Source organism: Scyliorhinus canicula, chromosome 4 (genome assembly GCF_902713615.1).
Source record: "Scyliorhinus canicula chromosome 4, sScyCan1.1, whole genome shotgun sequence".
NCBI lineage: Eukaryota > Metazoa > Chordata > Chondrichthyes > Carcharhiniformes > Scyliorhinidae > Scyliorhinus > Scyliorhinus canicula.
The window spans coordinates 178,247,603-178,275,162 of NC_052149.1; the positions used below are offsets into that span (position 1 = coordinate 178,247,603).

Below are 27,560 nucleotides of genomic sequence, written 5' to 3' on the forward strand. Positions count from 1 at the left end.
CACACTCTTCACCCGCGGGTACTTCCCTGCCCATACAAATCCCAGAATAATTTTATTCAGCCTCTTAAAGGACCGCAGGATAAAGATGGGGAGACACTGAAAAACAAACAAGAACCACGGGAGAATCATCATCTTAACAGTCTGCACACTCCCCGCCAATGACAGCGGGAGCGCATCCCACCTCCGGACCTCCTCCCTCACTCGTTCCACCAGTCGGGATAGGTTGAGCTTATGCAACCTGCCCCAGTCTCGTGCCACCTGAATCCCAAAATATCGGAAACTCTCCCCCACTAGCCTAAACGACAACCCCTTCAGCGTACTCTTCTTCCCCCTCGCCTGAATTACAAACAACTCGCTCTTAGCCATGTTCAGTTTGTATCCGGAGAACTGGCCAAATTCCCTCAGGGTTGCCATAATATCGTCCATCCCCACCATTGGGTCCGATACATATAACAGCAGATCATCCGCGTATAACAAGACTCTATGTTCCACTCCTCCCCGGACCAGCCCTTTCCAGCCCCTAGAAGCTCTCAGTGCAATTGTCAGCGGCTCTATGGCCAGTGCAAACAGCAGTGGGGAGAAAGGGCAGACCTGTCTTGTCCCACGGTGCAGTCTAAAGTAGTCCGATGTCGTCCTGCTCGTCCTTACACTCTCCTCCGGGGCCTGATACAATAGCCTAACCCAGTCGATGAACCCCGCCCCGAACCCAAACCATCCTAGTACCTCCCACAGATAATCCCACTCGAGCCGGTCAAAAGCCTTTTCAGCATCCATGGCTACCACTATCTCTACCTCCCCACTCTCAGGGGCATCATAATCATGTTGAGCAGCCTTATGTTAGCCACCAGCTGCTTCCCCTTTACAAACCCGGTTTGGTCCTCAACAATTACATCCGGTACACAGCCCTCAATTCTGGTCGCCAAAATCTTGGCCAGTAACTTGGCATCTACGTTGATCAAAGAGATCGGCCTTTATGACCCACAAGCCTCAGGGCCCTTATCTCGTTTCAGAATGAGTGAGATGGTGGCCTGCGACATCGTTGGGGGTAAACTCCTTCTGTCTCTTGCCTCGTTAAAGACACTGACCAGCACCGGCCCCACTATCCCGGCAAATGTTTTGTAAAACTCCACCGGATACCCATCCGGCCCCGAGGCTTTACCCGGCTGCATGACCTTCAGGCCCCCCAATACCTCTTCGATCCTGACCAGGGTCCCCAGTCCGTCCACCAACCCCCTCCCCACTCTTGGGAAGGTCAGTCTATCCAGGAATCACCTCATCCCCCCCCCCCGGTCGGTTCCGAAGTGTACAGCTTCCTATAAAAGTCCCTAAAGACCTTGTTCAGCCCTGCTGGATCATCCACTAGATTATCTTCCCCATCCACTACCCTCCCTATTTCCCTAGCCGCTTCCCTCTTTCTCAGTTGCTGCGCAAGCATTCTACTGGCCTTCTCCCCATGCTCATAAATCGCCACTTTTGCCTTTCTAAGTTGCTCTACAGCCTTGCCTGTAGTCAGCACCCCAAATTCGGCCTGCAGCCTCTGTCGTTTCCTGAGTAACTCTGGCCTCGGGGATTCCGCGTAACTCCTGCCCATCCGTAGAATTTCCTTAATCAGTCGGTCTGTCTCTACCCTATCCGTCCTGTCCCTGTACCCCCGGATTGAAATCAGCTCCCCTCTCACACTGCCTTCAGCGCCTCCCAGAGCACCGCTGCCGAGACTTCTCCAGTATTGTTCACCTGCAGGTAATTCTGCATGCATTTCCTCAGCATCTCTCACACACCGCCTCGTCCGCGAGTCGTCCAACTTCCAGCCTCCATGGTGGGTGCTGAAAGCTATCCTTACAAAACTGCAGGTCTACCCAGTGCGGAGCATGGTCCGATATGGCAATTGCCGAATATTCTGCCCCCACCATTCCGGCCAGCAGGTCCCTACTCACAACAAAGTAATCAATTCAGGAATACACCTTGTGGGCGTGGGAGTAGTACAAGAACACCCCCGCCGTCGACCGGCTGAATCTCCACGGATATGCTACCCTCATTTGCTCGATGAACCCGCTCAGTTCCTTTGCCATCGCTGGCAACCTGCCTGTTCTTGAGCATGACCGGTCCAGGCTCGGGTCCAGGACTGTATTAAAGTCCCCGCCCATGATCAACTTCCACGAGTCCAAGTCGGGGATCTTCCCTAGCATCCTCCTAATAAAATCCACATTGTCCCAATTAGGGGCATACAAACTGCCCAGGATGACTCTCACCCCTTCGAGCTTACCCCTCACCATAATGAACCTGCCACCCCCATCCACGACTGTGCCCTGCGCCTCAAACTGTACCCTTTTATTAATCAGGATCGCAACACCCCTCATCTTCGAATCAAGCCCCGAATTGACTGACCCAGCCCTTCCTTAACCTAACCTGGTCTGCCACTATCAGGTGCGTCTCCTGCAACAAGATTATGTCCACCTTCAGAACCCGCAGATGCGCAAACGCACGCGCCCTCTTCATTGGCCCATTTAATCCTCTAACATTCTAGGTGGTCAGCCTGGTTTGGGGGCACTTCGCCCCCCCCATTGCCGATCAGCCATCCCCTTTCCTTGGCCAGCCCCCCAGCCATGTGTCACGCTTCCTCTGGCCCACCTCCTGGCCGGCTCCACCCATGACCTCCTCACTGCTACCATGCCCAGTTTCCATCCCGGTCAGCAGAACTCCCCCTCCCCCCGCAGCAACATCATCCTATCACCTAACCCTTGCTCTAATCTAACTATATGGACACCCCCCACCTTGGCTCCCGTTAATTAGCTGCACTCAGCTAGCCTGGGGCTCCCAGCCCGTCTCCCACCCATTGTTCCCAGTCACCCCTCCCTCGACCCCTCCACACCACTTCCCCAGATCAGCCCTACTTAAGCAAACACTCTATACAAGTCATAAACAACCCCCACAATAGCACAATTCAAGTTAAACAAGAAAAAAGGAGATACGTAATAATAGGCACTCTTCAGTCCTTCCCATACAGACACAGACAAAGATTGCACAAAGTTCCCCTGAAGCATCCATTTTAACCCAACCCTTTTAACTGTTTTCTTTATTAATTCGCCCCCAGCCAAACTCCAACTAAGCAAAGAGCCCAAACAGGAAACATTCAGGTAAACCACACAAAAAACACGCAAAAAAAACAACAAACAAAAAAAAAGATACATCCCGAAACGAGAGAGACACCACATATACTTAAAAGCTCTGACATGAGTCCAAACATCCTCAGCTCAGGGCCAGCCCTTGCTTTTTAACGGAGTCCATCGCCTCTTCGGGTTCCTCAAAATAGTGGTGCTGGCCCTTGTATGTAACCCACAGTCGCGCCAGAAAAAGCAGCCCGAATTTCACCTTGTTTTTATACAGTATCTGCTTCACCTGCCTGTAGCCTCCCCTCCTCCTGGCCACCTCCGTGCTCAAATCTTGGTACACACGCAGGATGGTATTGTCCCAAATACAGCTTTGTGTGCTCTTTGCCCATTGCAGCACCCGTTCCTTGTCCAGGTACCTGTGAAAGCGTACCACCATCGCTCGTGGGGGACCCCCTTGTCGTGGCTGCCTCAGCTGCACTCTGTGCCCCGTTCACCACCAGCGGGCGCGGGAACACCTCGTTCCCCAGCAACTTCTGAAACATATCCTCCACATATGCAGCAACGTCTAGCCCCTCTGCCCCCTCCGGGAGGCCCACGGTTCTCACGTTCTGCCGACGTGATCTGTTGTCCAGGTCCTCCAGCCTTTCCAGAAGCACTTTTTGCTGGTCCCTCAGCCTCCGAATCTCCACATTCGCCACCGTTTGAAAGTCAGCCTGCTCCTCCACTGACTTCTCCAACTGCTGGAGCTTCTCAGCCTGATCATCCAGCCTTTTTCCCATCCGATCAATCGACTTCTGAAGCGGCTCCAGGTTGTCATGCTTCAAAGCCAAAAAACCCTCCTGCATAGCCTGCAGCAGCTGCTCCATTGTGGGCTGGGCTGTCGGCTCCTTGCTCTGAACACCAGCCATGCTGGTCTCTCTCACACCCTCCACTGTGCCCTTACTCGACCACTTCTTCTGCTGTTTACAGCCCTCCTTCTTCTTAAGTCCATACAATTCTGTATGGGTCCTGTGCCTGAGTACTATTGCTTTCCAGTTTACTATTGCTCAAAAGCGCAAAAAAGTCAGGGGAAAAGGTCCAAAAGTGAAACGGGAGCCACCAAATGTGCGACCTACTCCCTCATAGCCGCCACCGGAAGTCTAGCAACGACTTTTAGAAAGGGCAAGAGCACCACTAGATGGAGCAAGACAGAAATGGGAAAGTGAATTAGGGATAGTAGTAAACTCTGGTGCGAAGCAATAAGTAGAGCCAACTCCACTTCCTCCTGTGCAAGGCCTCATGCAATTTAAAGTGGTGTGCACAGCACACCTGACCAGAACCCGAATGAGCAGGTTCTTCCCGGAGGTGGAGGACAAGTGTGAACGGTGCCAGGGAGGCCCAGCCAACCACGCCCACACGTTCTGGGCCTGCCCCGGACTGGTCAGGTTCTGGACAACCTTTTTCGAGGCGATGTCCAAGGTTACGGGGGTGAGGGTAGAGCCTTGCCTGAAAGTGGCAGTCTTCGGGGTATTGGACCAGCTGGAACTTCATATGGGGAAGAGAGCCAATGCCACTTCCTTAATTGTCCGCCGGAGAATCCTGCTTGGCCGGTCGGCAGCATCACCCACAGCTGCAGACTGGCTGGCAGACCTGTTGGAATTTCTCCATCTGAAGAAGATACCATACAACATCAGGAGGGTACCCAGGGAAAGATCGAAGAGGGAGGTCCACAAAGCCATAAGAACAAAAGCAAGATGAACGAGCGAAAGAAAGGGCCTAAAACGGAGTTTGAATAGCAGAAAAGGGGTGGCGGGTGGGGGAGGGAGTGCCAAAAAAAGGTAAAGCATGTAAATTGTAAATAACCATTTCGATCATCTCCTGTATAGTGTACAGATGCAAAATTTGATAAAAATATTTATTAAGAACATAACAAAACTTGAAGACTTTGCCTCCACTGCCCTTTGGAGAAGAGTTCCAGAGACTCCTAGCCCTCAGACGAGAAATTTCTCCTCATCTAGGTTTAAAAAGTAAGACTCATACATTTAAGACAGCGACCACTAGTTGTAGATTCTCCGATAAGAGGAAACATTTTCTCCACATCCACTCTGTCAATACCCTTAAAGGTTCTGATCAAGCCACCTCCTACACTTCTAAACTTTAGTGGATACAAACCAAACCTCCCCAACCTTTCCTCATAAGACAACCTGCCCATACCTGGTATTAGTCTAGTAAACTTTCCCTGAACTGCTACCAACAACACTTTACATCTTTATGAAGATAGAAAATAAATTATTCAATGACTGAGGATGAAGGGGGTAGTGGAAAGAGGAGAAACGTGATTAATAAGTAATTACATACGGGGGGAAAGACAGAGATCAAGCACAAGAGCAAGGTTTTACACCTGTAGGATCAAAACACAAGCGAAACAAGTGGAAAAGCAAAACAAAACTGCACCAGAGATATTTTGAAGAAGCATGCAGCAGAGTGGAATGCCAAATGTGTAAAGATATCACTAATTATTGACTGACCCAAGTTCACAACTAAAAACACCATTCTGATGGCTTTGTGGGTAAAAAGCACCACCTAGTTTAGCGCTCCACTGTACACATTAAAAGGTCTGAGGGTCAAGACTCAGTCGCTGATTCAGCGAGGGAAGCAATTAGAGTGTAACAATCCCATTGGGTTCTACAGGGGAGTTGATAGGAAAATGCTTCTAATTACTACAGTATCAGCAATCACTGCTCGAAAGTGCACATGTATGAATTATGCTGGGATGTGATGTCTCCTATAGCAGAATAGCTTCCCAACACGAGCTGAGCAATGGCCGCCCAGATAGGATACTGGAGAATTGCCCGGCCCAATAGGCCAGACTCTAGAAAGGATCAACAAGAGGAAGAAATGAAGGAGATGGAGTGAACAAAAAAAAACAGGATAAATATGTCAAAATCAAACATTTAGTAAAACCAAGCCTACAAATTAAGGCTGTTTACACAAATATCTTTCAACAGAGTGAATAATAAAAGATTATTTTTACTGACTCAGCTGGAACTCAGTTCCAAGTTGGAAAATTAGAAGTGGCTCACCCACTTCTGGTTACTGCAGCATCATCACGGGCACAATTTTAACTTTGTTCAATGTTCGTACTTGCAGAGGACTGACAATTTGTAACTGCTGTGAGGTGGACAAACCGGACTCAATCGAAACAAGTTTATTGAATCGGACCTCTGTGGTCAGTATTCCAACTTATTTCCAGGTCTAAACCTGATGTTGCAGATCAGTGGAGCATTCTAGAAATCACCCGATGTTCATTTCCATCGCTGGGCAGCAAATTGAAAATCTACCTGATGTCTCAACATGTTAACTAATTAACTTTATAGAGAAGGTTAATGGCCTTTCTTACAGCTATAATTGTTGTTACTTTTTTCTGTCAGCAATCGTGTTGTATATGACCCTGGGGCTAAGTGTTGCAGCAACCTTTCATTTTAAGATCGGGTGATCTAGGACCTTGGCTAAGGGCAGCTCGGTGGCTCAGTGGTTAGCACTGCTGCCTACGGCACTGAGGGCCCGGGTTTGATCCTGGCCCAGGGTCACTGTCTGTGTGGCGTTTGCACATTATCCCAGTGTCTGCATAGGTTTCACCCCCACAACCCAAAGATGTGGTTAGGTGGATTGGTCACACTAAATTGCCCCTTGATTGGAAAAAAAAAATGAATTGGGTACATTAAATTTTTTTTTTTTTTTAATTCAATAGGCTCTGAATAAGATCAGCTGGAGGCACATTGCTATGGCCAACTCATCCTACAGCTTTTTTACAGTTTAGAAACAGGCAGCTACAGAGTCATCTCTCGCTCTTCGTATCAAATCACCATCATGCCGTTAACTGTTTTCCGACTGCCTTAGAATGGGTGCAAAGGTTCACCAGACGGACTCCTCGGATGAGAGCGCTGTCCAATGAGGGAGTTTTAGCAGTAGAGATTATCATGTTGAAACATAAGCAATTTTGAAATTTGACAGTGTGGACTTGGAGAGGCTGCATCCCATGGCTGGGGTAATCTGGAACTAGGGGTCAGAGTGCCAGGATAGGAAGGCCAGTCATTTATGACAGAGATGAGCAGAAATTTCTTCCCTCGGGGGTGTTTTGAAACTTAGGGATTTTCTTGACTGGAGGGCTGTGGATGCTTAGCTAATGTGTCTATTCAAGGCAGAGAACGACTGATTTTCGGGTACCAAGGATTATGTGAGGAGGCAGGAAAGCAGGAATTGAGGTAAAGATAGGTGGCGGAATTCTCTGAGCCGGAATTGTGATTGGCTATCTTTTTGATGTGGGTCCGCCATGTCTTGCGGGGCAGCCGATGTAGGCCGCCGCCGCCGTGCGCATGCGTGGACCCCGACCGGAAGTGCAGGACCCCATATCGGCAGCCGGAGCTGCGAGGACTACTCCGGCCCTGCTAGACCCCTCGAGGTAGGAGAATCACTCTGGACTTTCTTAAACACTGTTCAGCCACAGCAGACTAGATTACATTAAAATTAACATAAATGCCATCTGAGCAACCACTTTTTCATTACTTAGGTTAGGTACGTATCTACATTTGGAGATGTTGCTGTAATTAAGAAACGTAGCAAAGCTCTGTTACTGCGTGGGTCTCACACCCACAAACTAAAAAGTTGTGCAGAGTAGGTGAATTGGCCACGTTAAATTGTCCCTTAATTGGAAAAAAAGAATTGGGTACTCTAAAATTAAAAAAAGAACGAAACGTAGCAAAGAAATTGAAGACCAAAAGGTGACCTGCTGGATGCAACCCACTCTTCCTGACAATGTTTCACTTCACTGCTCATTTAGTAACAAAATGCACAGAAGTTAGAGCCCATTTGCCTCTGCAGTACAAAATGCATCACTTACAGGAAATATGGCAGGAAGCTGGGGTAATAGGGTGGAGGTGGTGGCAAAGGCTGTTGTAAGCGATATCGTTGTCCAGTCATTCTCCGTGGCATAACATGTGGGTATGGCTGTCCAAATAAAGGAAAAATAAGGACTTCAATTAAACATTTGAAAGTTGCTTCCTGTAACATATTAATTCCAGACCATAAGCATAACATTATTGGCTTCCTTGTTACGAGATAATACAAGAAAAGATTAATTTCAATCTACCTTGTGTAAGATGCAGCAGTCGTGAGTCAGATGATAGTTAACTACTCTTGCAATAAAATATTTAATCTCAAAATTAACACCTATAATTGCAGATGCTGGGTTTAAGGTCTGTGGTTGAAAGAGTGTGCCAGGAATCTGGCTTTTGGTCTGGCCCAGATCTGGCTTTTGGTATGGCCCAGATGTTAGCTACATCACTTCCACAACTCTTCATTTTCTACAGTGTAAACAAAATGCCGAGTATTTTTCATGGAAGTTAGCAAGCACAAGGTGATGCGAAGTGCTAAAACACATCCCTACTTAATTTCACCTTTATACAGCACATTACAGTTGCAAAAGTAGATCAGATTCACCCTAAAATCTGACTCCAATTGCTATCAACAAATGTCCCAAGAACAAGTTGTGAATCAGCATCCAACAAGACCCACCTCAGGGACAGGTCTCGTGTTCATATCAATTAGGATAAATATGGACGCCTGCAAGCATAAATTGGATGTGGACTTGCAACCTGATTCCCCATGGATGCATTCCACTTTCTAGCATTTTCTGCGTTTACACATCCCATATTGCCTGCCACCTTCGGATGCCTTGACGGAACATGTCTTTGCACATATGAATGTGGGGCTGCCGTGTCTGTATATAGTAAAGAAAGAGAGAAAGATGGAGAATACATGTGTGATCGAGAGTCTGCGTGTGAGAGAAGCAGGCGTGAGTGCAAATGAGATTAAATTTTAGACTAAATCTGTCCATATTTATGCTAACTTTTAGCTGAGATTTAGACATCTCAAAGAATAAATAGGGCGCCAAACAAATGCTCACCACCATGTTTCTCATTGTGTCAAATACACACGCTACCTATGATGTCCCCGCTCCCACCCCAACTTCGCAGCAGTAACTAAAATACAAGAAACAGTGAAGTCGCATGTGCGTCTACAATTACCCTGACATTAGAATCTTGCCACAATCATTTGAGGAAAATAACATAAACCCTTCACTCTGTTGTTACATGTACAGCTGTAGTTTAATCAATCCAATTTACACATGTACAAAGAACCGTCCACAATTATCTATTTCCCTCAAAGTAAAAACAGCTTTAGCTTCCATCTGCAACAAAAAATATTTTCATGGACAGAAATACACAGAGAGCATTAATGGAATTTCTCCTCAAATACCCCTGGCATTTTGTAAAAATTCTTTTAGTGGCAATCTCCATCAATTCTGTGAGGGAAACACACAAGGAGCAAGTACAATTCACTATCTTCCAGCATTCCTTTTTGTAATTTTTTTCATTACATAGCAAGTCTACTTTCGCTGAATTATTGCTGCTTTTTCTAAGATATTCCTGAGATCACAGCACTTTTGTTCATTTACTGAGCCACCTTGGGTTTCCATAGCATCTTTGTTATATTGAGCAGATGCAAATTATGTAATCATGGATTCTTAAGTCTGGTTTGAACCATTTCCTGAACAATAACATCAGTTTCATTACTTAAGGAGAATGGGGGCTGCACATGTACAGATGAGATGCACAAGATGCTCCAGTGACACAACATGCCTACATACGGACAAAAGTACCAACGCCAGCTTTAAAAAAAATCATCCTTTGTTTACTTAGAAATCAATTATTCTGGAATTATTTGCTATATCAAATTAAATTATGCCACCATTTATTCAGAAAGGGAACAAGATGGTGCTCATAATTACAGCAGTAACAGGATGATGCACAAATTAAAGGGAATTATTTCTAGATCACAACTTTCTCTTCTCTTGGCAATGTGATCATTAGCATCTTCAGACTCATCATCACTTTTATCACGCTATCAAAAAGCCTCTCAGTGGTTTGATTTACACTGCCCCATTACACTTAGACAAATGGAGAGAATACTTACCACTCCAAAGGGCAACTCCTGGTGTAAGGGATCATGAGGAAGATACTGCAGAGGGACGGAAGTCGGCATGGCAGGGGGATGATGTGAAGGTGGGTATGTAAAACCACCAACTGGGTGCTGGTCCCCCCTCATTTCTACTTCATTCTCTATCCTCTGCAGCGGCTATCAAGAGAAAAAAAAGAAGAGGTAGAATAGATTCAAATCAGAATTTCTTATTTAAACCAAGTTTTTTGAAATAATTAACTAGAAGCACAACACTTCTCACACAGCAAGTGTAATACAGAGTTCTGATCTCAGAATACTGGGTTGTTAAGCAGCAGAGTACTCACGCTCAGTGAGAGCAGATTAGTGACTCCACTACATCCTCCTGCATGGCTGGTTCTCCTGATAAGGAACTGAGAGTCAGTCTAACATATTTTGGGGGAAGAGACAACCTGGAGTATGGTCTGCTGCATATATTGCAGTGGAGGAAGTGAATTGCCTCACATGCTCCTTGCCATGCAAGCTGACAATGATGGCAAAAATGTGAGTAATTCCCTTAGCTATACATTACCGGATTTAGTGAGCATGTCGAGAATGGAGAAAAATAATACATCATTGTCATTTACAAACAACAACTACTGGTACTAATGTTGCACCTAAAGATTTTAAAAATAAAATGCCCCAAGGAGCTTCAGGGAAGGTTTATCAAACAGGTGTTTGACAACGAACCACACAATGAGATCAAGAGCATGGTCAAAAAAGTTATGTTTCCAGGAGCATCTTAAAGGAGGAGAGAGAGGTAAAGTTGGAAAGGTTAAGGGAGGACATCCTAAGGAGGGAGGGGGACCCTACCATAGAGAGGTTTGAAGACAAGGACGGGAAGTTAAAAATAGAGTTGTTGCTTAATCTGCAACTAAATTAGATCGGTGAGCTTAAGGTGATGGGTAGCAAGACTTGTTGTGAGTTAGGTTGCAGTCAGAATCAGAGTTTTAAATGATCGCAAGCTAACTGAAAGTGCAAGCTGGAAACCACCAGGGGTGCACTGGAATAGTCAAGTCTAGAGGTAACAGAGGTATGGGTGAGCATTTCAAACAGATGAGCCGAGGCAGGGCAGAGTTCAGTAACGTTACAGTGGAGCACCATAGAAATCCCCAATCCATAGCCTTGCTCACAAAATAGACTAATAAGTATTTTGTACAATTGGGCAGCACAGGGGGAGACCTTTCAGCCCATTCTTCCGTTTATTAGTCTTCGCCAAGCGCCTGCAGCCGTGCAAATTTCTTCTAAGTGTATATATGTTCCTCTTTTAGACGTTACGATGGAATCAACTTCCAACATCAACACTTTTCACCTGATGAACGGCAGGTGATAACAACCGTAAAACTTCCCCTCCCCGGTTGACATTTCCCTCTCTGCCGAGGCCACTTTTGGCATTCTTCACATTGCTGCAACCAGTTAGTTGTACATGTGTGTAATTGGATCTAAGCCATTCCCCCTGTCCACCCTGCTGTGCCTGGCTTGGCTACATGGCTCAACTTAAACATATTTACTAGCAAATATGAAACTGTTTCATTCTAACCAAAATTGTTTTAGAAATTACAAACTCCTATTATCGACTGAGTGGTTTAAATTTATTTGACGTGCTTTGTGTTCTGAATATGCCAAATCCATTCCTGGTTTAACTGTTCTGGAAGTTGTCTTGATGGCTTAGAGACAATACCTACCTTTATTGTCACAAAATTGCTAAAATATTGTTTTGGCTTTTGGGAAGCAACACAAATTGTTTTGAAAAAGTATTTTTGTAACAGTTTGCTCCCCCTGCCCTCTGTGCAGTATAAACCTGCTAACTCACCCAAGTATGCATTCCACTTGTGTAAGCACAGCTAGCAATTGCTGGCAGATTGGCCCAGTAGAGCATCACATGCTCAATTTCCAGCAGGCAGATTAGGAGCAGAAATTCTGTTCAATGCTTGGTTTTCTGGCCCATGGGGTGAAGTTAATTGGACCATTCCTGCTCTAAATTCAGCTGAGATCCACTAATTAACACAGACCATCAATCAGACCCAGGACTTGCTCATCGGTGTGGTTCATTCGGCCCTATGAGTCTGGCCTGCCATTGCTCATCTTCAACCTCAACTTCACTTCATCACACTTTCCCTATATCCCTCGATTCTGTTCCATAAATCTTTTACCAAATGGCCCGTTGGGGCTTTTGGAAATAACATCGGCAGGTAAACGTTTTTTTTGTTGCTGTAATACAAAACACATGAGGGCACAACGGTGACTTGGATGGGATGCAAAAGGGGCCATGATGTATCTGCTGCCAGAATATGCCCTTCCAATTCAGTTCTGTTCCACTGACTCCAATGGCACTGAATATTGGCTGGTGGATGTTTGACTGCAGATGTGTTACCACCCGTTTTGCATTCCTGCACCATTGAGTAAACTGATGTAAACTCAGTTGAAACCCATCAGATTTCTGGGCGGCACGATGGTGCAGTGGTTAGCACTGCTGTCTCATGGTGCCGAGGATCCGGGTTCGATACCGGCCCTGGGTCTCTGTGCAAACTCCACATGGACATTCTCCCCATGTCTGCGTGGGTCTCACTTCCACAACACAAAAGATGTGCAGGGTGGGTGGATTGGCCACGTTAAATTGCCCCTCAATTGGCAAAAATAATTGGGTACTCTAAATTTATTTAAAAAAAAGAAACATAGCAGATTTCAAAGGGGAGGGAAGGAGTGGTGAAATTAGGTGAACCAGTCTCATTGCCTTTCAGATCATTACAGAAATTACAGGCAAGAGGCTGCATGGAATAATAAAACCGTAAACCTTTCAGCCATTTCTTTCTCTTTCAATATTTTACTTACCAATCGTGGATGCTGTGGTTGGATTGGGACAAACTGGCCCAAGGGAGGAAGGTGGGGATGCTGGTGGGGTGGCAGATGGGGAGGGTGCAGTATAAAATGTTCACTTGAGATAAGTGGAGGGAAGGCTTGGTAAGAGACTGGCAGATGCTGCATTGTACACGCATGGATCAGCTGGAAAACAAAGATAAAGAGAAATTTACAAGATGAAATTGGAAGATCAAACGGCATTCGATAGATAACAGTAACTGATGTACTCATTCTGTTAACTTCCTAGGAATTATGAATATTTACAGGATATGGTTATCTAAAGACCAAGTGTCAGGATATTTCCAATGCAGTTCACCATATATACTGAACAGCTCAGTTCCTTCGCATTTGAGAAACACGTGTGGCATGTAACAGATTACATGCAACAATTAACAAGCAGGAAAAAGGAAGTCATTTTTTTATGGATTGATGTTGCCGTTTAGTAAAAATGCTTTCATCGTTATTCACGTTGAGAAACATGGTACTTAAAATATTTTGTCCCCCTTGCTCTCTTTACTGGCTTGGAGTCCAACAAGCGTCAGCTACCCTGCAGCTTAGGACCCTTGCGAATATTGTTTCCCTGTGAAACTTGATAGTGAGTAATCGTGCTACTCAACTGCAGGGAGCATCACAGCCAAGTCTAATCTTGTCCTCTTGATTGTGAGATGGGCACAATCTTTGCAGAAGCTGTCGGACCGCCTGGAGTGGAAAACCCAAGATACTTTGCCCAACTAAAGGAAATGCCAGTGCCCATAACGCTGCCCTGTCCATGGCGGCAAACATACCTAAGGATGGACCTTCCTGGGTCTCTGTAGATCACTTGCTCACTGGCTAAACGCAACACTTTGGAAACCTTTTCAGTCTTTCAAACGACAACTTTTCCTCAGATATGCAGACACAGGCAGAACTAAATGGGAGCCTACTTGGCCTAAATACTGTGGATGCTGAAACTCTGAAAAATAACAGAAAATGCAGAAGATTGCTCGGAGATACCACTGTATCACAGCTTCTGCAGCAGGGTAACTCGGGCAGCAACTTCCTGATTGTTTTGGTGGGGGAAGGGAGTGGAAGGAGTTATTAGCTCATTTATGCTTGAAAAATAATAGGCACTGTCAAATCTCTGTTAGTTTTGCAGCAAAATTAAAATTAAAACCTCAACATCAATTTCTACTGCAAAAGGTGAGATTGTGTTCAAAAATGAGTCTTAAATGGGAACATGAGCCTTTAGACATGCTCCCTGCCCTACCACAGGTAAGTTCAGCATTTGACAGATCATTAAAAAAATTGAAGAGCTCCTCCACAAACCTCGTGACAAACATTTTACAATTGTAGCCAGAGGAAATACTGCAAAAAAACAAAAGACAGCCTATTCTGCTCAAGTAGAAACAAGGGAGAGGTGGAGGGGAGAAATAAGTGAAGCAAAATTACTCCCCTCTCATGCAAAGGCTTTAGTTACGGTACTCCTACTCCTAAAGAAGCAATAGTTAAATAATTTTACACTATGTTGAAAATGATCCGAACCAAAGCTGCATGGTTAACGAAGTAAATGCCTTTCAATGTCACGTTGCGGGAGAGGTTTCTAATACTAGGGCTATGACAATCACAAATGGAAATATTTCAATTATCATGCCATGAAGCAGCAAGGTAGGGTACAGATCATACTGAACTGGCTTCCTAGTTGTCATGAGATCCACATGCAGAGAACATTAACAGCTGTTGGAATATATTTTTGCTCCTCTGCTCCTTGGTTGGGCATATGCATTGGTTCAAAACTGAAACACATTCTTAAGAGCAAATATTGAGTGGAGGGTTCACCACAAAGTTAACGTGTGTAAAGTGGGTTCAAGTATCTCAACCGTCAATCATATTGATAGAATTTACAGTGCCATTTGGCCCATCGGATCTGCACCGACCCTTGGAAAGAGCACCCTACCTTTTTAAAAATAAATTTAGAGTACCCAATTATTTTTTTTTTTCCAATTAAGGGGCAATTTAGCGTGGTTAATCCACCTAACCTGCACATCTTTGGTTGTGGGGGTGAAACCCACGCAGACACAGGGAGAAAGTGCAAACTCCACACAGACAGTGATCCAGGGCCAGGATTCGAACCCGGTCCTCAGCGCCGTAGGCAGCAGTGCTAACCACTATATCACGTGCCGCCCCGGAAAGAGCACCCTACTTAAGCCCACACCTTCACTCTATCCCCATAACTTTTTGTTTTGGCATGGCCAATCCACCTACCCTGGACTTGGTTGAACTTTGGGAAGAAACGGGAGCACCCGAAGGAAACCCACACAGACAGATGGAGAAAGTGCAAACTCCACACAGTTACCAGAGGCTGGAATTGAACCTGGGACCCTGGAGCTGTGAGGCAGCAGTGCTAACCACTGTGCCACCCCTAATGGATAAAATATAAAATCTACAAAATAACCAACTGATTTATTGACAGCATTATAAAATCCATGCAAGGTTTAAAAACACAAATCAAGCATTCTTGATTATTCTTTATGAGATGAGAAAATATGTTGAACAATCTTCCAGCAAGTTGAGGTGAATTTAAGAAATTATGAATAAAGTTAAATTTAAATTTCAGCTTTGAAAGGCTGTCTATATTTCTGATCACCTCTGTAATTAAAGATTTCTCTAGAATTTAACAGTTGTTGTACATCATGAAACAAATCCTATTCATATTTCAACGACCACATGACAAGTAGAAATTTTCTTAACTTTTGAACATCATGTGAAAATATCAATGCATTCTTAAAAGCGTTATCAAAAAATTACTATGTCATGAAGAACAGGAAGTTGAAAGCTAAAGCTGGAGTTTCAGCTTCTAAGGGGCTCCTCAGGTGCAAGACAGATGCAGGATTTAGATGAATGTTCTCCCCTCAAACTCATTAATCACATTTATTATAATTTTAAAATGTGGCTATGAAACTTTGACTTCACAGAAGTTGTTCAAACTCTGAATAAAATATTAGAATTGGCAAGAAACATTTTGGAAGGTCTCAACCCTAATCATTTTATTCTGAACAACTTTTTTTTGACAGCTAGAGAATAGTGGCCTAATGTGCCACTTAAGTTGTGAAACTCACAGGTGGTGGAACGCAGCAGACCGGGTAGTGCTGGCCACTAAACATTACTGAGCATGCTGGGACCTGTTGCGTGTTGCACCCTGGGATATGTTGTCCTGCATGGAGTGGGAATCCATGTGCCGTTACTGTGGTTACAGTGTAGGACACAGGAACTGTTCCTTGATGCATCTAGAGTAAAAAAGAAGAATTATTACTCAAAGAGAATTGCAAATAAAGTTTTTAAGAAATCAGTACTTCAAGTACACAAACACTAGGCACAGTCACATTTGTCTATAAATTAGAATAGTTATCAATCAGTTCCCATTGTATGGACTAAGATAGATTTCAAGCCTGAACTGGCTAGAATCCCAATAATTTGCCCAATTTACAAACTGTACAACTTTTAAAAATGTGTTTATTCAGAAGCTTTGATACAATAGTATGAGACTTGAATGGGCTACAGGACAAGAATTCATTAGCAGAATTCAGTTCAGCACAAATTATCACAAGTTTATTACGGTGCCGGCAATAGCTAGGCAATGCCATCCTATGGTATTTATTATCCCTTTTCATAGGTCACAATATCATGAATCATTTTTCCTGCAAGGCGAAATAGTCAGTTGCAAACCAATATTGCTCCCAATCCCCGCTTCAAAAAAAAAAGTCAGCCACCCCCTGCTCCTGTAATTGGGGATCTAATGTTGGACCATTGGTGTGAATCAGAGACTTTTACAAGAATAGGAATGTTATGCAAGGCAGTGTTCCCAGGGACACTGACTTTTGAACCTGGAGGGGTAGCACTAGGATATGGGAGCACAAGGAAAAGGGTTTAACTGTACCTGGATGGGGGAGGGGGTGGTCTCAGGAACATTATTTTGGAAGTTCCACAGACCGAGAACACTGGGACTGATTCTGGAATGTGGGATTGAAGAGAGAATTCTCAGGGAATAAGCATATTGGTGATGGTCCTGGAGTCATGAAGGACCGAGAATGTGGCCGGAAAATCTACGCAGAGAGTGGATCATAGGGTCTGAAAGTTGGGAAGAGGAGAACACCACAGCCTACCGGGGAAAGTGATGTCTTGTGGTAATGTAAGGCAAGGGGCCCAGGAGGAGGATGGCCTGAATTGCTCCTGGCCCCCTTGCACCATTAGGCATCGGCCCTCAATTCCATTCCTATTTGTTAGTCTCCTTTCTGACTTACCCATTGTATCTTATATGCTCTCAAGGGAACAGGATCACATTACAGAGTGGGGTGGTAACATGCAACAGTCGATTGCCATTCCACCCTGCATCCAATTCATTTACATATTGAAATAATGTATTTATAGTTCACTGACTCGCAGCGTACCAACCACACGCGTTTAAATCAGAAAGTGGTTGAAGAGCAGAGCATGGCTTTTCTGACAAGGTGGTAAGTGACTCTAACCTGTTCGTGGAGATCCACCATGACGGGACTTTGCTGCGGCGGGTGTGCAGCAGGGTGAAGCATACGTGGTGATAGGCTTGTGTGATTGTAAGATCGATTTTCATCTATAGGCAGTTGCTGTGAATATGGAGGATGGTGGTAGTTTTCATCCTGGTTTATAGGATTATGCAAAGGCCTGTCACGCCTACCCCACTGGCGTCGCGCAGGAGGACTGCAACAAACCGGCAAGAATGTAAAAAGATTGAAACTGCAAAGAGAAAAGATTTAAAACAATATACACCAAATCTAGACAATTTTTGCATCCTTATTTTGAAGTTTGTTTATTTATCTGCATTGATTCCCCATTTCTCATTGTTCTCTCCTCCTTGTTGTTGGTTGTGATGGGCAGGTAACTAGATATTTCCATTCTCCGAGTGTTGCTATGAAAATGCAACTACACGCACAATCCCTGGTAATTTTAACTCCCTTCTTTTGGCTAAGCAACTGATACTGCCCTGCACAGAATATCTCAGGAGAGAACTTGGAAACTTTGCATGAAAGAAATAGTAAAGATTGAAAGGGAGTTGCCAAAACGCAAACTAGTATTTGAATCCTTGGGGTGGGTGTTGGTAAGGACTAAATGCTATCTTAGTTTGATAAATTCTGTCTGCACATCTCTCCCAACTAAATTGCGCCACTTCTACATTCACCTGTCCAATTAGACCCTAGCCCACACATTGGTCCTGAGCCAGCTTTGTGTGTGATTTGGCTCCACATCAACAAAGCAGCCACGATCAGCACAAGGTATTTCACCATTCCGAAACCCTTGATGCTGGGAGCAACCAGTCACTGCTTCTCAACTGGCTTTATTTTAAATAGCCCCTCTGAAAGAAATCCTCTTTGTAATAAGGTGATGTCTTTGCAGCTCTCTTGACTACTCCAATGCCTTGGTGTTACCAGACTGCTCATTAAGCATCCCAAGATTTGGATAACCCACAATTTTCACCAACTAATCATTGCACGTGTGGAAGCCATTCATTTTTCTTCTTTGTTTTTTAAATTTAGAGTACTCAATTCATTTTTTCCAATTGAGGGAAAATTTAGCGTGGCCAATCCACCTACCATGCACATCTTTTGGGTTGTGGGGGCGAAACACACGCAAACACAGGGAGAATGTGCAAACTCCACATGGACAGTGACCCAGAACTGGGATCGAACCTGGGACCTCAGCACCATGAGGCTGCAGTGCTAATCACTACACCACCCTGCTGCCCTTGTGGAAGCCATTCATGTTGGCTGCACCGCAAACCCTAAATCATTGACCCTGGATTCTAACTCCTCCCTGGGCCACTGTCTCAGGATGCAACCTCCGCATCTGATCTGAAATCAAACTTGGTTTCCAATTCCATATAGCACCACTCACCTCCAACCATGCCTTTGCCATCTGCTGCCGAAACCCTCACCCTTGCCTTTGTCATCTTCGAATTAGATTATTTCTAAGGTCTCTTAGCCCGTTTCCTGTCCTTCACTCTCAACATACTTCAAACCTGGGCAGCACGGTGGCGCAGTGGGTTAGCCCTGTGCCTCACGGCGCCGAGGTCCCAGGTTCGATCACGGCTCTGGGTCACTGTCAGTGTGGAGTTTGCACATTCACCCCATGTTTGCATTGGTTTCGCCCCACAACCCAAAGATGTGCAGAGTAGGTGTATTGGCCACGCTAAATTGCCCCTTAATTGGAAAAAAAATAATTGGGTACTCTAAATTTAAAATAAAAACATACTTCAAACCATACCAAATTCTCCTGACTTATCTTATCCTGAACTAAGTTATTTAGGCAAGACCATTTTTCCAATGACGGCTACAATGGAAGTAATCCCCTAGCAGAATGAAGGGGCTGTCAGACTGCTGAATAGATTATTTATATATAGCATACATGTTATCGTTCATTCAGCCTGCACTTCTTTATTGAGCTATATATCCATTCTGCATGTCGGCACTTTCTTTTTAATGTGATTTTTATCCTCTCTCCTACCTTAAAAACAGCAAAGATTACTGGAAAAATAACAACCCAGAACTGTGCTTTCAAGAAGGTCTTTCTCTTAAAGAGTAATTTCAACATTGAATTTTCCCCATGACAAAACAGTTCCAACCATACAAACAAATTGAATCTTAAGCCAGTTTTCAAAGTATCACCTTGGAATTGAGAGCTGTACAAGTGCTTTGCAGTGTCACAGACACCTCCATCAAAGCAACAAAAATTATTTACTTTATTACCTCTGAATGTATGACGACAAAATTTATCATACAAAATAGGAGCAGGAGGAGGCCATTCATTATGGTCAAGGCTGATCACAGACACACACTTCAATGGTTGTACGGCAACTCTCATCTTAATTTCCAGATGGGTCCTACCTATCTAATGCCTCATTAGAAAAAAGGAAGCGGATATCTGACCAGCAGTTCTCTCTGGATCTACAGCGTCTCACTTCAAGTCCTCGCCACCCTTTCTCCTGGTGAACCATTAACCTCTGCCTTATAACTTCATAAGATACAGGAGCAGAAATAGGCCATTTGGCCCATCGAGTCTGCTCCATTCGATCATAGCTGAACTCATCCAGGCCTCAACTCTACCTTCCTGCCCATTCTCCATAACCCTTCAACACATTACCAATTAAAAATCTGTCTAACTCCTCCTTAAATGTACTCACTGTCCCAGAATCCACCGCACTCTGGGGTAGTGAATTCCACAGATTCACAACCCTTTTGAGAGAAGTAGTTTCTCGTTTTATATTTGCTACCTCTTAGCGCAAGACTATGACCTCGCGTTCTAGAATGCCCCACAAGAGGAAGCATTTGCTCCACGTCTACTTTATCCATACCATTTATCACCCTATAGTGCAGCAACAGATGTTTGAAGGGAGAAACAAAATTCACTGCAGCATGGAAGCGACACTTGCAATACTTGATATGGCACCAGGGTAACTAAGTATGGATTGCAGCAAAGGGCAAAAGCAGAGGATCACCTTGTAGTGGCCAACCACTGCAACTGCCAAGTGACGTAGAAACCTTTGCGATCATGCAAAAGCAACCGAGAGAATGGGGGTGGCAATATGCAGCCTTCCTCCACTATATAATCAAATTCTTTAGCATAAGTTAGCTGTAAAGTGAGGCCTACAGATATACAACAAAAGTCCTATGGCAATGGGAAGGGGGAAAATCAGGGATGCAGTCACACCAAGCCATATTCCTCAATCTGTACGTAGGTGGCTTTAAATGGTGGTTTGTATCAAATGTGCCCTGAAGCAGCATCTACATGAAGCAAGACTACATGAGGACCCAGCTGCTCTATTTAGGCATGCACAGCTGGCTGGTTTCCCCCAGAGGAGCTGATAAAAGAAATCCTAAACAAAGCCTGCTTCTGTTACTAACCAGCATACTGTGGCTGGGAGCAACTTAATCCTGCGGCAAGAAACTACAGACGAAAGCAAAGACAAACACAACGTCACCAACTATAACAAGAGGCATGCTTAAATCTCTACGCCCTACTTAAATCGCCAAACCAGCTGCAGTCCTGAACACCACTGAGCTCGAGTAGCCAGGGAACTTAGACAATATGGCATAGATATAGTCTTAATGAAATAAGACTAGCAGGAAAAGGCCAGCTTGAAGAAATAGGAGCACGATACACTTTCTGTTGGAGAATTCTACCTTCTATAGGTTTCAGATTACAAGGGACTTAAAAATCTTTCCCAAAGGCATTAACCAACAATTTAGGAGCTTACAGTCTCCCCTGCAACAACAAAGATGATGTGCCATGCTGATGAGTGCATGACAAACAGTGCAATGTAAAGGAAAGTTTCTATGATCATCTGGATCATTTCCTACAATCAGCCCTTAAAGATGACAAAATTATCCTCATGGGTGATTTCAAAAGCAGAGTCAGACGTGACCACATCACACAGGTAGTGGGGTTCCATTGAGTTATGTGTCAAACATCACCTTGCCATAATCAATACTCTGTTTCCACCTGAAAGGAGAATACAAGACAACCTGGCAATGCCCATGATCTAAGGACTAACATCTCCTTGCCTATGTGCTTGACAGAAAGAAAAGACTGATATCAAGATAACTTGTGCCATGTGAGGGACTGACTACTAGATAATCTACCCTGATCTGCACAAGCTCAGTCTAAAGATCTAGTGAAAACATTGTCAGTCAGCTTGTCAGGCGGGTATGGCCAAAGCTAGATGTCAAACTCAATAACCTTACAACGACCCGCGACCTTGTTACACTAGGGCTTCAAGACTTCAGTGGATGTCCTGGGATACTGCGAACACAAGCACCAAGACTGGTTTGATGAAAATTATGCCTTCCTCTCAATCTGAAACAGCTCACAAACACAAATCTTTTAGCAACCCCGCAGTCAACAACACAAGCACGAACCTATAAAACACAGGTTCAAGCGTGAGATACGAGAATTGCAAAGTGGCTGGTGGAACACAAAAGCTGCAAAGTCTAGCTGAAAGACAGGTACAATGTGATGACTGTATATGGCCCATCTACCACAGTCTCTGCTCCATCCTAACAGCTCCAGGAGGTGAACCAAGCACTGATAAGACAACAGTAATGGAAAGGTGGCATGAGCACTTCACTGAGCTCAACAGCGGTGCCCACATGTCAGCAGATCCTCTGCATCATATTGAACAGTTGCCAGAGAAAGAAAGCCTGTCCTTTCCTTCATTCAACTGAAGAGGTGATAAAGACAATCAAATCAACCAAACAAGACAAAACCACTTGCCAGATGGCAATTGCAGCAGAGATCTGGTAATGCAATAATACAGAGCTTGCTAATAAACTTTCAGCTGTCTTCAAGAGTATCTGGGACTAGGAAAAGGTTCCACAGGACCTCAAGAATGCTAAATTCTCGAAGTGAAAAGGATTCAAAATGTACTTGGCAACTACCAAGGAAAAGGAAGTGCCGCAACGATCAAACAAGCGCCCTTTTAAACCATCTTCTAGGCAGCCTTGTGGAAGACATCCTCCCCGAATAACAGAGCAGTGCTAGAACTAACCATGGGACAGCTGATATGGTGTTTGCAGCAAGAAAATGACCAGAGAAGTACAGAGCATCATATAATTAAAATTTTTGACAGTGAGTGTTGACCTGGTCTATGGCATTTTCTTTTCAAGCTGGGATGTTGAACAAGTTTGTCAAAATTCTGCACCTACGGGATGATGGAACGGTTAGATGTGTTTGTACAGGTGGGGAGATATCTTGATGCCTTTGTGGTAATGAGCAGTGTAAAGCAAGGATCCCCAATTCTTCAATATCTTCCTTGATATATAAGTAAGCTATCAGAGACATGCCTGCAGGCATCAATATCAGGTTTTGTTCAAGGACTTTCTTCAATCTCTCCAGACCGTGTGCCTTCACCAAAGTCACAGAGGCAGTCTGCAGAGCGGTTCTCTATACAGATGACTGTAGCTTCGCACAATAAGGAAGAGAAGACATCTGGACAATGGCAAACAAGTTCTTGGGTGCTGCTGAAGACATTGGCCTCCAAATTGGTGTGTCAAAGACTAAGGTTATATCTCAGCCAGCACTGGCAAATGCAATGAAGCACCAGATATGGCACTAGTCTCACGTTTGTAGAAAAACTCATACCGTGGCAGTGTGCTCTCTAGGGATGCCACTGTTGATGAAAATATCCATATACAAATCCAGAAAGCACCTCCTTCCTAAGGCTGACTCCATGATCAAGTCTAGAAGCAGCATGGCATGAAGCCACAGACTAAAATCAAACTCAATGGGCCATTGTCCTTACCACCTTTGTGCATGGTGCAGAAATCTGGGTTTGCTGTTGGTGCTACATCTACACTCTGAAACACTTCCACATAAGTCACCGGAAGTCCATCATGAAAATGCGACAGCAGGATAAAATCACAACAAGGTCTTTCATCATGATGGATTCAACAGCATGGAAGCCATTCCTCTTCTGCCCCCACACCTTCTTGAGAGTATACTGCAGCCAACAAGCCCACATGAAGACCAGCATTGACATTTGGTTCAGTTTGTTTCATCACATCACATTTGCAATATTCAATTTGCCCAGAGAAAGGCCCGTGGCAACAACACAGTTGGAGCAGTTCATCCAAGTACCAAAACAAAACGCCAGTTCTGTGGACAACGGTGCCGACCCCAGATTCAATTCTTCAGCCATGAGAAGCCGATCAAATCACTTGGACGCACTTCAACAAGGAGTCTGCCAAGAGCCAAATTGATTATTCTTTCAGCAAAGACGTATCAGAATCAAAATACCCCAGATTACAAGCTAAGCAGCCCCAAAATAAATACATTGTTAGTTCTGATGAACAATCTGACGAGCAACACTGAAAAGGTTGCAGCATGTTAAAATGAATATTTTTTAAAACTACCAAAATCCACAGGCAGAAACAATTAACGTTCAGCAAGATTTATGTTGTAAACTGGAACTGAAAGTATATTCAAATACCATGATATTCATTGCTGGTTTAGCACCAAAGAAGCAGAAATTGAGTGTTAGAATCGCTACAGTGCAGAAGTGGGCCATTCGGCCTATCGAGTCTGCACCAACCCTCTGAAAGAGCTCCCTAGATAGGCCCCCCGCCCTATCCCTATAACCTAACTTGCACATTCCTGGACATTAAAGGGGTAATTTAGCATGGCCAATCCACCTAACCTGCACATCTTGGACTGTGGGAGGAAACCGGAGCACCTGGAGGAAACCCACGCAGACACGGAGCAAAAGCAAAAACTCTACACAGATAGTTACCCAAGACTGGAATTGAAACCGGGTCCCTGGCGTGGTGAGGCAGCAGTGCTAACCACTATGCCACCGCGTTGCCCCGTTCATCATATGGTCATGGTCACCGTCTCTCATTTCCAAGTCCTTTATTTTTTACTTTTTTTTGGGCTGCATTTCCCAATATCACTTTACATGCCGTTGTCAAATTCATCACTTTTTCTGGTGTTGTCGTTTGGTTCAGCTGTAATTTTGGTCTGGTTTTACACGCATTGAAGACCTGGAGATGTTTTACTACGTTAAATATGCTGGACAAATGCAAGTTGTTGTTGAGTGGAGCTTTTCACTGATGATACCACAGTGTGCTCAGCTTCATTTGCAACCCGACTTATAATGAAGCAGCAAATTCCAACTTAAAGCCAGCCCTCAATAGCATACCATGCATCTCACATCAGTACTGGGCAATGATTATTATGAACAGGAGAAAACCCAGCCGTCTCCCTAATTCTCAATCCACCTTCATCGGCTGAGTGGGAACATCCTGAAGGATGGTTCACCTCCTAGCACACATTTAATACAGTATCCTTAGAAACAAATGAAAGGACAGTAGTGATTGAGGAGAAAGGTCAAGGGATTTTTTTTTGCAGAGTGCACTGATGGTGTGGTGATGGTACAGATTGCCGAAATGGGGACTAGCAGTTTATTGTAAATGAGGACTATGAATTGGGGCACAGGTCTTGTAAATGTGCTGAGCTTGGAGAGAGAAGAGAGAGAAATGAGGGAAAGAACGAGAGTATACATGTGGGTGTTCGTGACAAGGGCAAGTTTTGGTGACGTGGTCCGCTGACTGCAGACTCACTCTCAGTCTTGGACGCAAAAGTCAATAAGTTTCTCTTGAATTTGTGAGAGGTGAGGGTTGTTAGAGGTAAGGGTGGAGCAGCAGGAAAGAGAGGGATTTATAGAGAAATCTGGTAGTGGAGGAAAGCAGTCCTTTCGAATAATCCGATGGTGATAAATCATTTTGGCAGAGGAGAGTGAAGCTTGGTAGAGCTTGGTCAAGTCAGATCCAGCAATACATGGCTAATTCAGTTGTGCACCAGGCATGCAAATTTGTGCCTTGTGGATTCAACAAACAAAGATGGAACAGGATCAGGAAAACTAAGGCACTATCGCACCCATACAGCCAGAGGCTTGGCACCATCAGGTACAAGAGTGAAAGTTCTTTTCCAGTGCAAGCAGAGAGAGTGAGGTTGAAGAACGTTCGGCAACATGATCAGAGAGAAATATAGGTGGCCAGAGATTGTCTTCTTGGTAATCAAACCCATGAAGTTGCAAGGCCACAGGAGATGGTGCGGTTGAGAGGAACACGCGCAGGAGAAGTTAAATGGAAGGAGACGACAAGAGGGCAATGAATTCATGAGAAAGGAATGAAATAGGCATTGAAACATACAAATGTGCATGGCTGTGGCTAGCTGAGAATTGGATTGCTTCCCTCATTCAGAATTAGATTTTACTTTGCACTTGTTATTTGGGAATGGACATTTTTTTCCAGAAAGGGACCAGTCAAGCAGCTGATTAGTATTGTGCAGAACAGCATATTCATACAACTCTTCTGAATTGCAGTTAAAGGGAATGCAACTACTTATAGCCTGAAGCTCCTTCTCTTGAAAGAATTTATGCATAGAGGATAGGAAATCATCATGGCATCTGAAAGTCACAGGTAAAAGGAATATTTAAAAAATCTAGACCAATGGTCACAGTACCATTAGCAGATACATTCATGAAGTAAGAAGCCAGAAGAAGGTGGTAGGGTTGGTCCATCATTGGCCCAATAAGAATTATATTCTGCAGCTGATAGAATGGCACTTACACACAAGCTCCCAACAACATATCTGTGGTATATGGGAAGGCTACAGAACTGACGATCCACAAGCAGGAAATGAGAGCAATAGAGTGAAAAATATAAGTTTTTTTTTACAAAACATTCATTTAAATCTATCCATTACAGAGATGTGGCTACAGGGTGACCAAGACTGGGAATCGAATATTCAACGGTATTCGTCATTTAGGAGTGATAGGTGAAAAGAGGTGGGGTAGTGCTGTTAAGAGTGGACAATATCAGTGCATTAGTAAGATGTAGAATCAGTTTGGGTGGAGCTAAGAAAAAGCATGGTGCAACAAACATTGGTGGGAGTTGGTTACGGACACCAAACTGTAATGGTGATGTTGGGCATGGTAAAAAATTAAGAAATTAGAGCTGCATGTAACATGGACATTGCAGTAATAATGGACAACTTCAATATACATATGAATTAGATAAACCGAATTAGCACTAATGTTGTGAAGGATGAATTCTTGGAATGTGTACAAGATGGGTTTCTGAAGTAGTATGTTGAAGAACCAACTAGAGATCAGTTTTAGATTAGATTAAATCTATTTTAGATTTAGTTTTACGTAATAAGAAAGGGCTAATTAATAACCTTGCTGCAGAAGGAGCCTTCAGGAAATAGTGACCACAATATGTCAGAATTTTACATTAGGTTTGAAAGTGATATAATTCATTCTGAAACTAGTGCTTTAAAATTGTAACAAAGGAAACAATTAAGGCATAGGAGGCAAGTTGGCTATGGTGGACTTGGAAAATAAATGAAAAGATTTGACAGTAACAGGCAATGGATAGTATTTATATTGGTATTACGTGATCTACAACAACTTTACATTCCCCCAAGACACAAAAGCCCAACAGGAAAGGAGAATCAACTATGGCTAGAAAATGAAGTTCAAGACTGCATTATATCCAAGGAAGCGGTTTATAGATCAAAGTGAGTGGCAAACACAATGATTGGGAGCAATTTAAAATCCAGAAAATGAGGACCAAGAAACTGATAAAGGAAAAAGAGACTATGAATGTAAACTAGTGAAAAACATTAAAAGTGGACTGTAAAAGCTTCTTTATGTATGTGAAAAGGAGAAAATTAGCAAGAACAATGTGGGTCCATTACAAGCAGGGGCAGGAAAAGGCATAATGGAGAATAGGGAAATATTGAAGCATCAAAACAATTACTTTTGGTGTCTGCCTTCACAGAGGGAGATATAGAAAATCTCCCAGACACTTGGAAACCAAGGGATTTGTGAAAATGAGGAAATGAAAAAAATTATTAATAAAGAGGTAGTGCTAGAAAAACTAATTGGATTTAAGGTTGATAAATCCCCTACACCAGATGAGTTACACCATAGAATTTTGAAGGTGGTGGCTATAGAGATACTGGATGCGTTGTTGGTTAGCCTTCAAA

At 44.0% G+C, this 27,560-nt stretch overlaps 1 protein-coding gene across 6 annotated transcripts in view; it reads right to left on the reverse strand.

Moving 5' to 3' along the window:
• Positions 1–27,560, reverse strand: part of rnf44 (ring finger protein 44) — a 181,857-nt gene that overhangs the window by 34,822 nt on the left and 119,475 nt on the right. For 5 of the 6 annotated variants that reach the window (XR_005460452.1, XM_038795622.1, XM_038795620.1 and 2 more), the window contains 5 exons: positions 17,507–17,753; positions 16,100–16,267; positions 12,978–13,148; positions 10,125–10,286; positions 7,990–8,096 (listed from right to left, as the gene is read on the reverse strand). Coding sequence is in view for 5 of the 6 variants with exons in the window: in XM_038795622.1 (XP_038651550.1) it covers positions 7,990–8,096; positions 10,125–10,286; positions 12,978–13,148; positions 16,100–16,267; positions 17,507–17,753 (855 nt within the window). In the remaining variant the exon portion in view is untranslated. The remainder of the gene's footprint in view (positions 1–7,989; positions 8,097–10,124; positions 10,287–12,977; positions 13,149–16,099; positions 16,268–17,506; positions 17,754–27,560) is intronic. The other variant, XM_038795621.1, reaches the window with a different exon arrangement.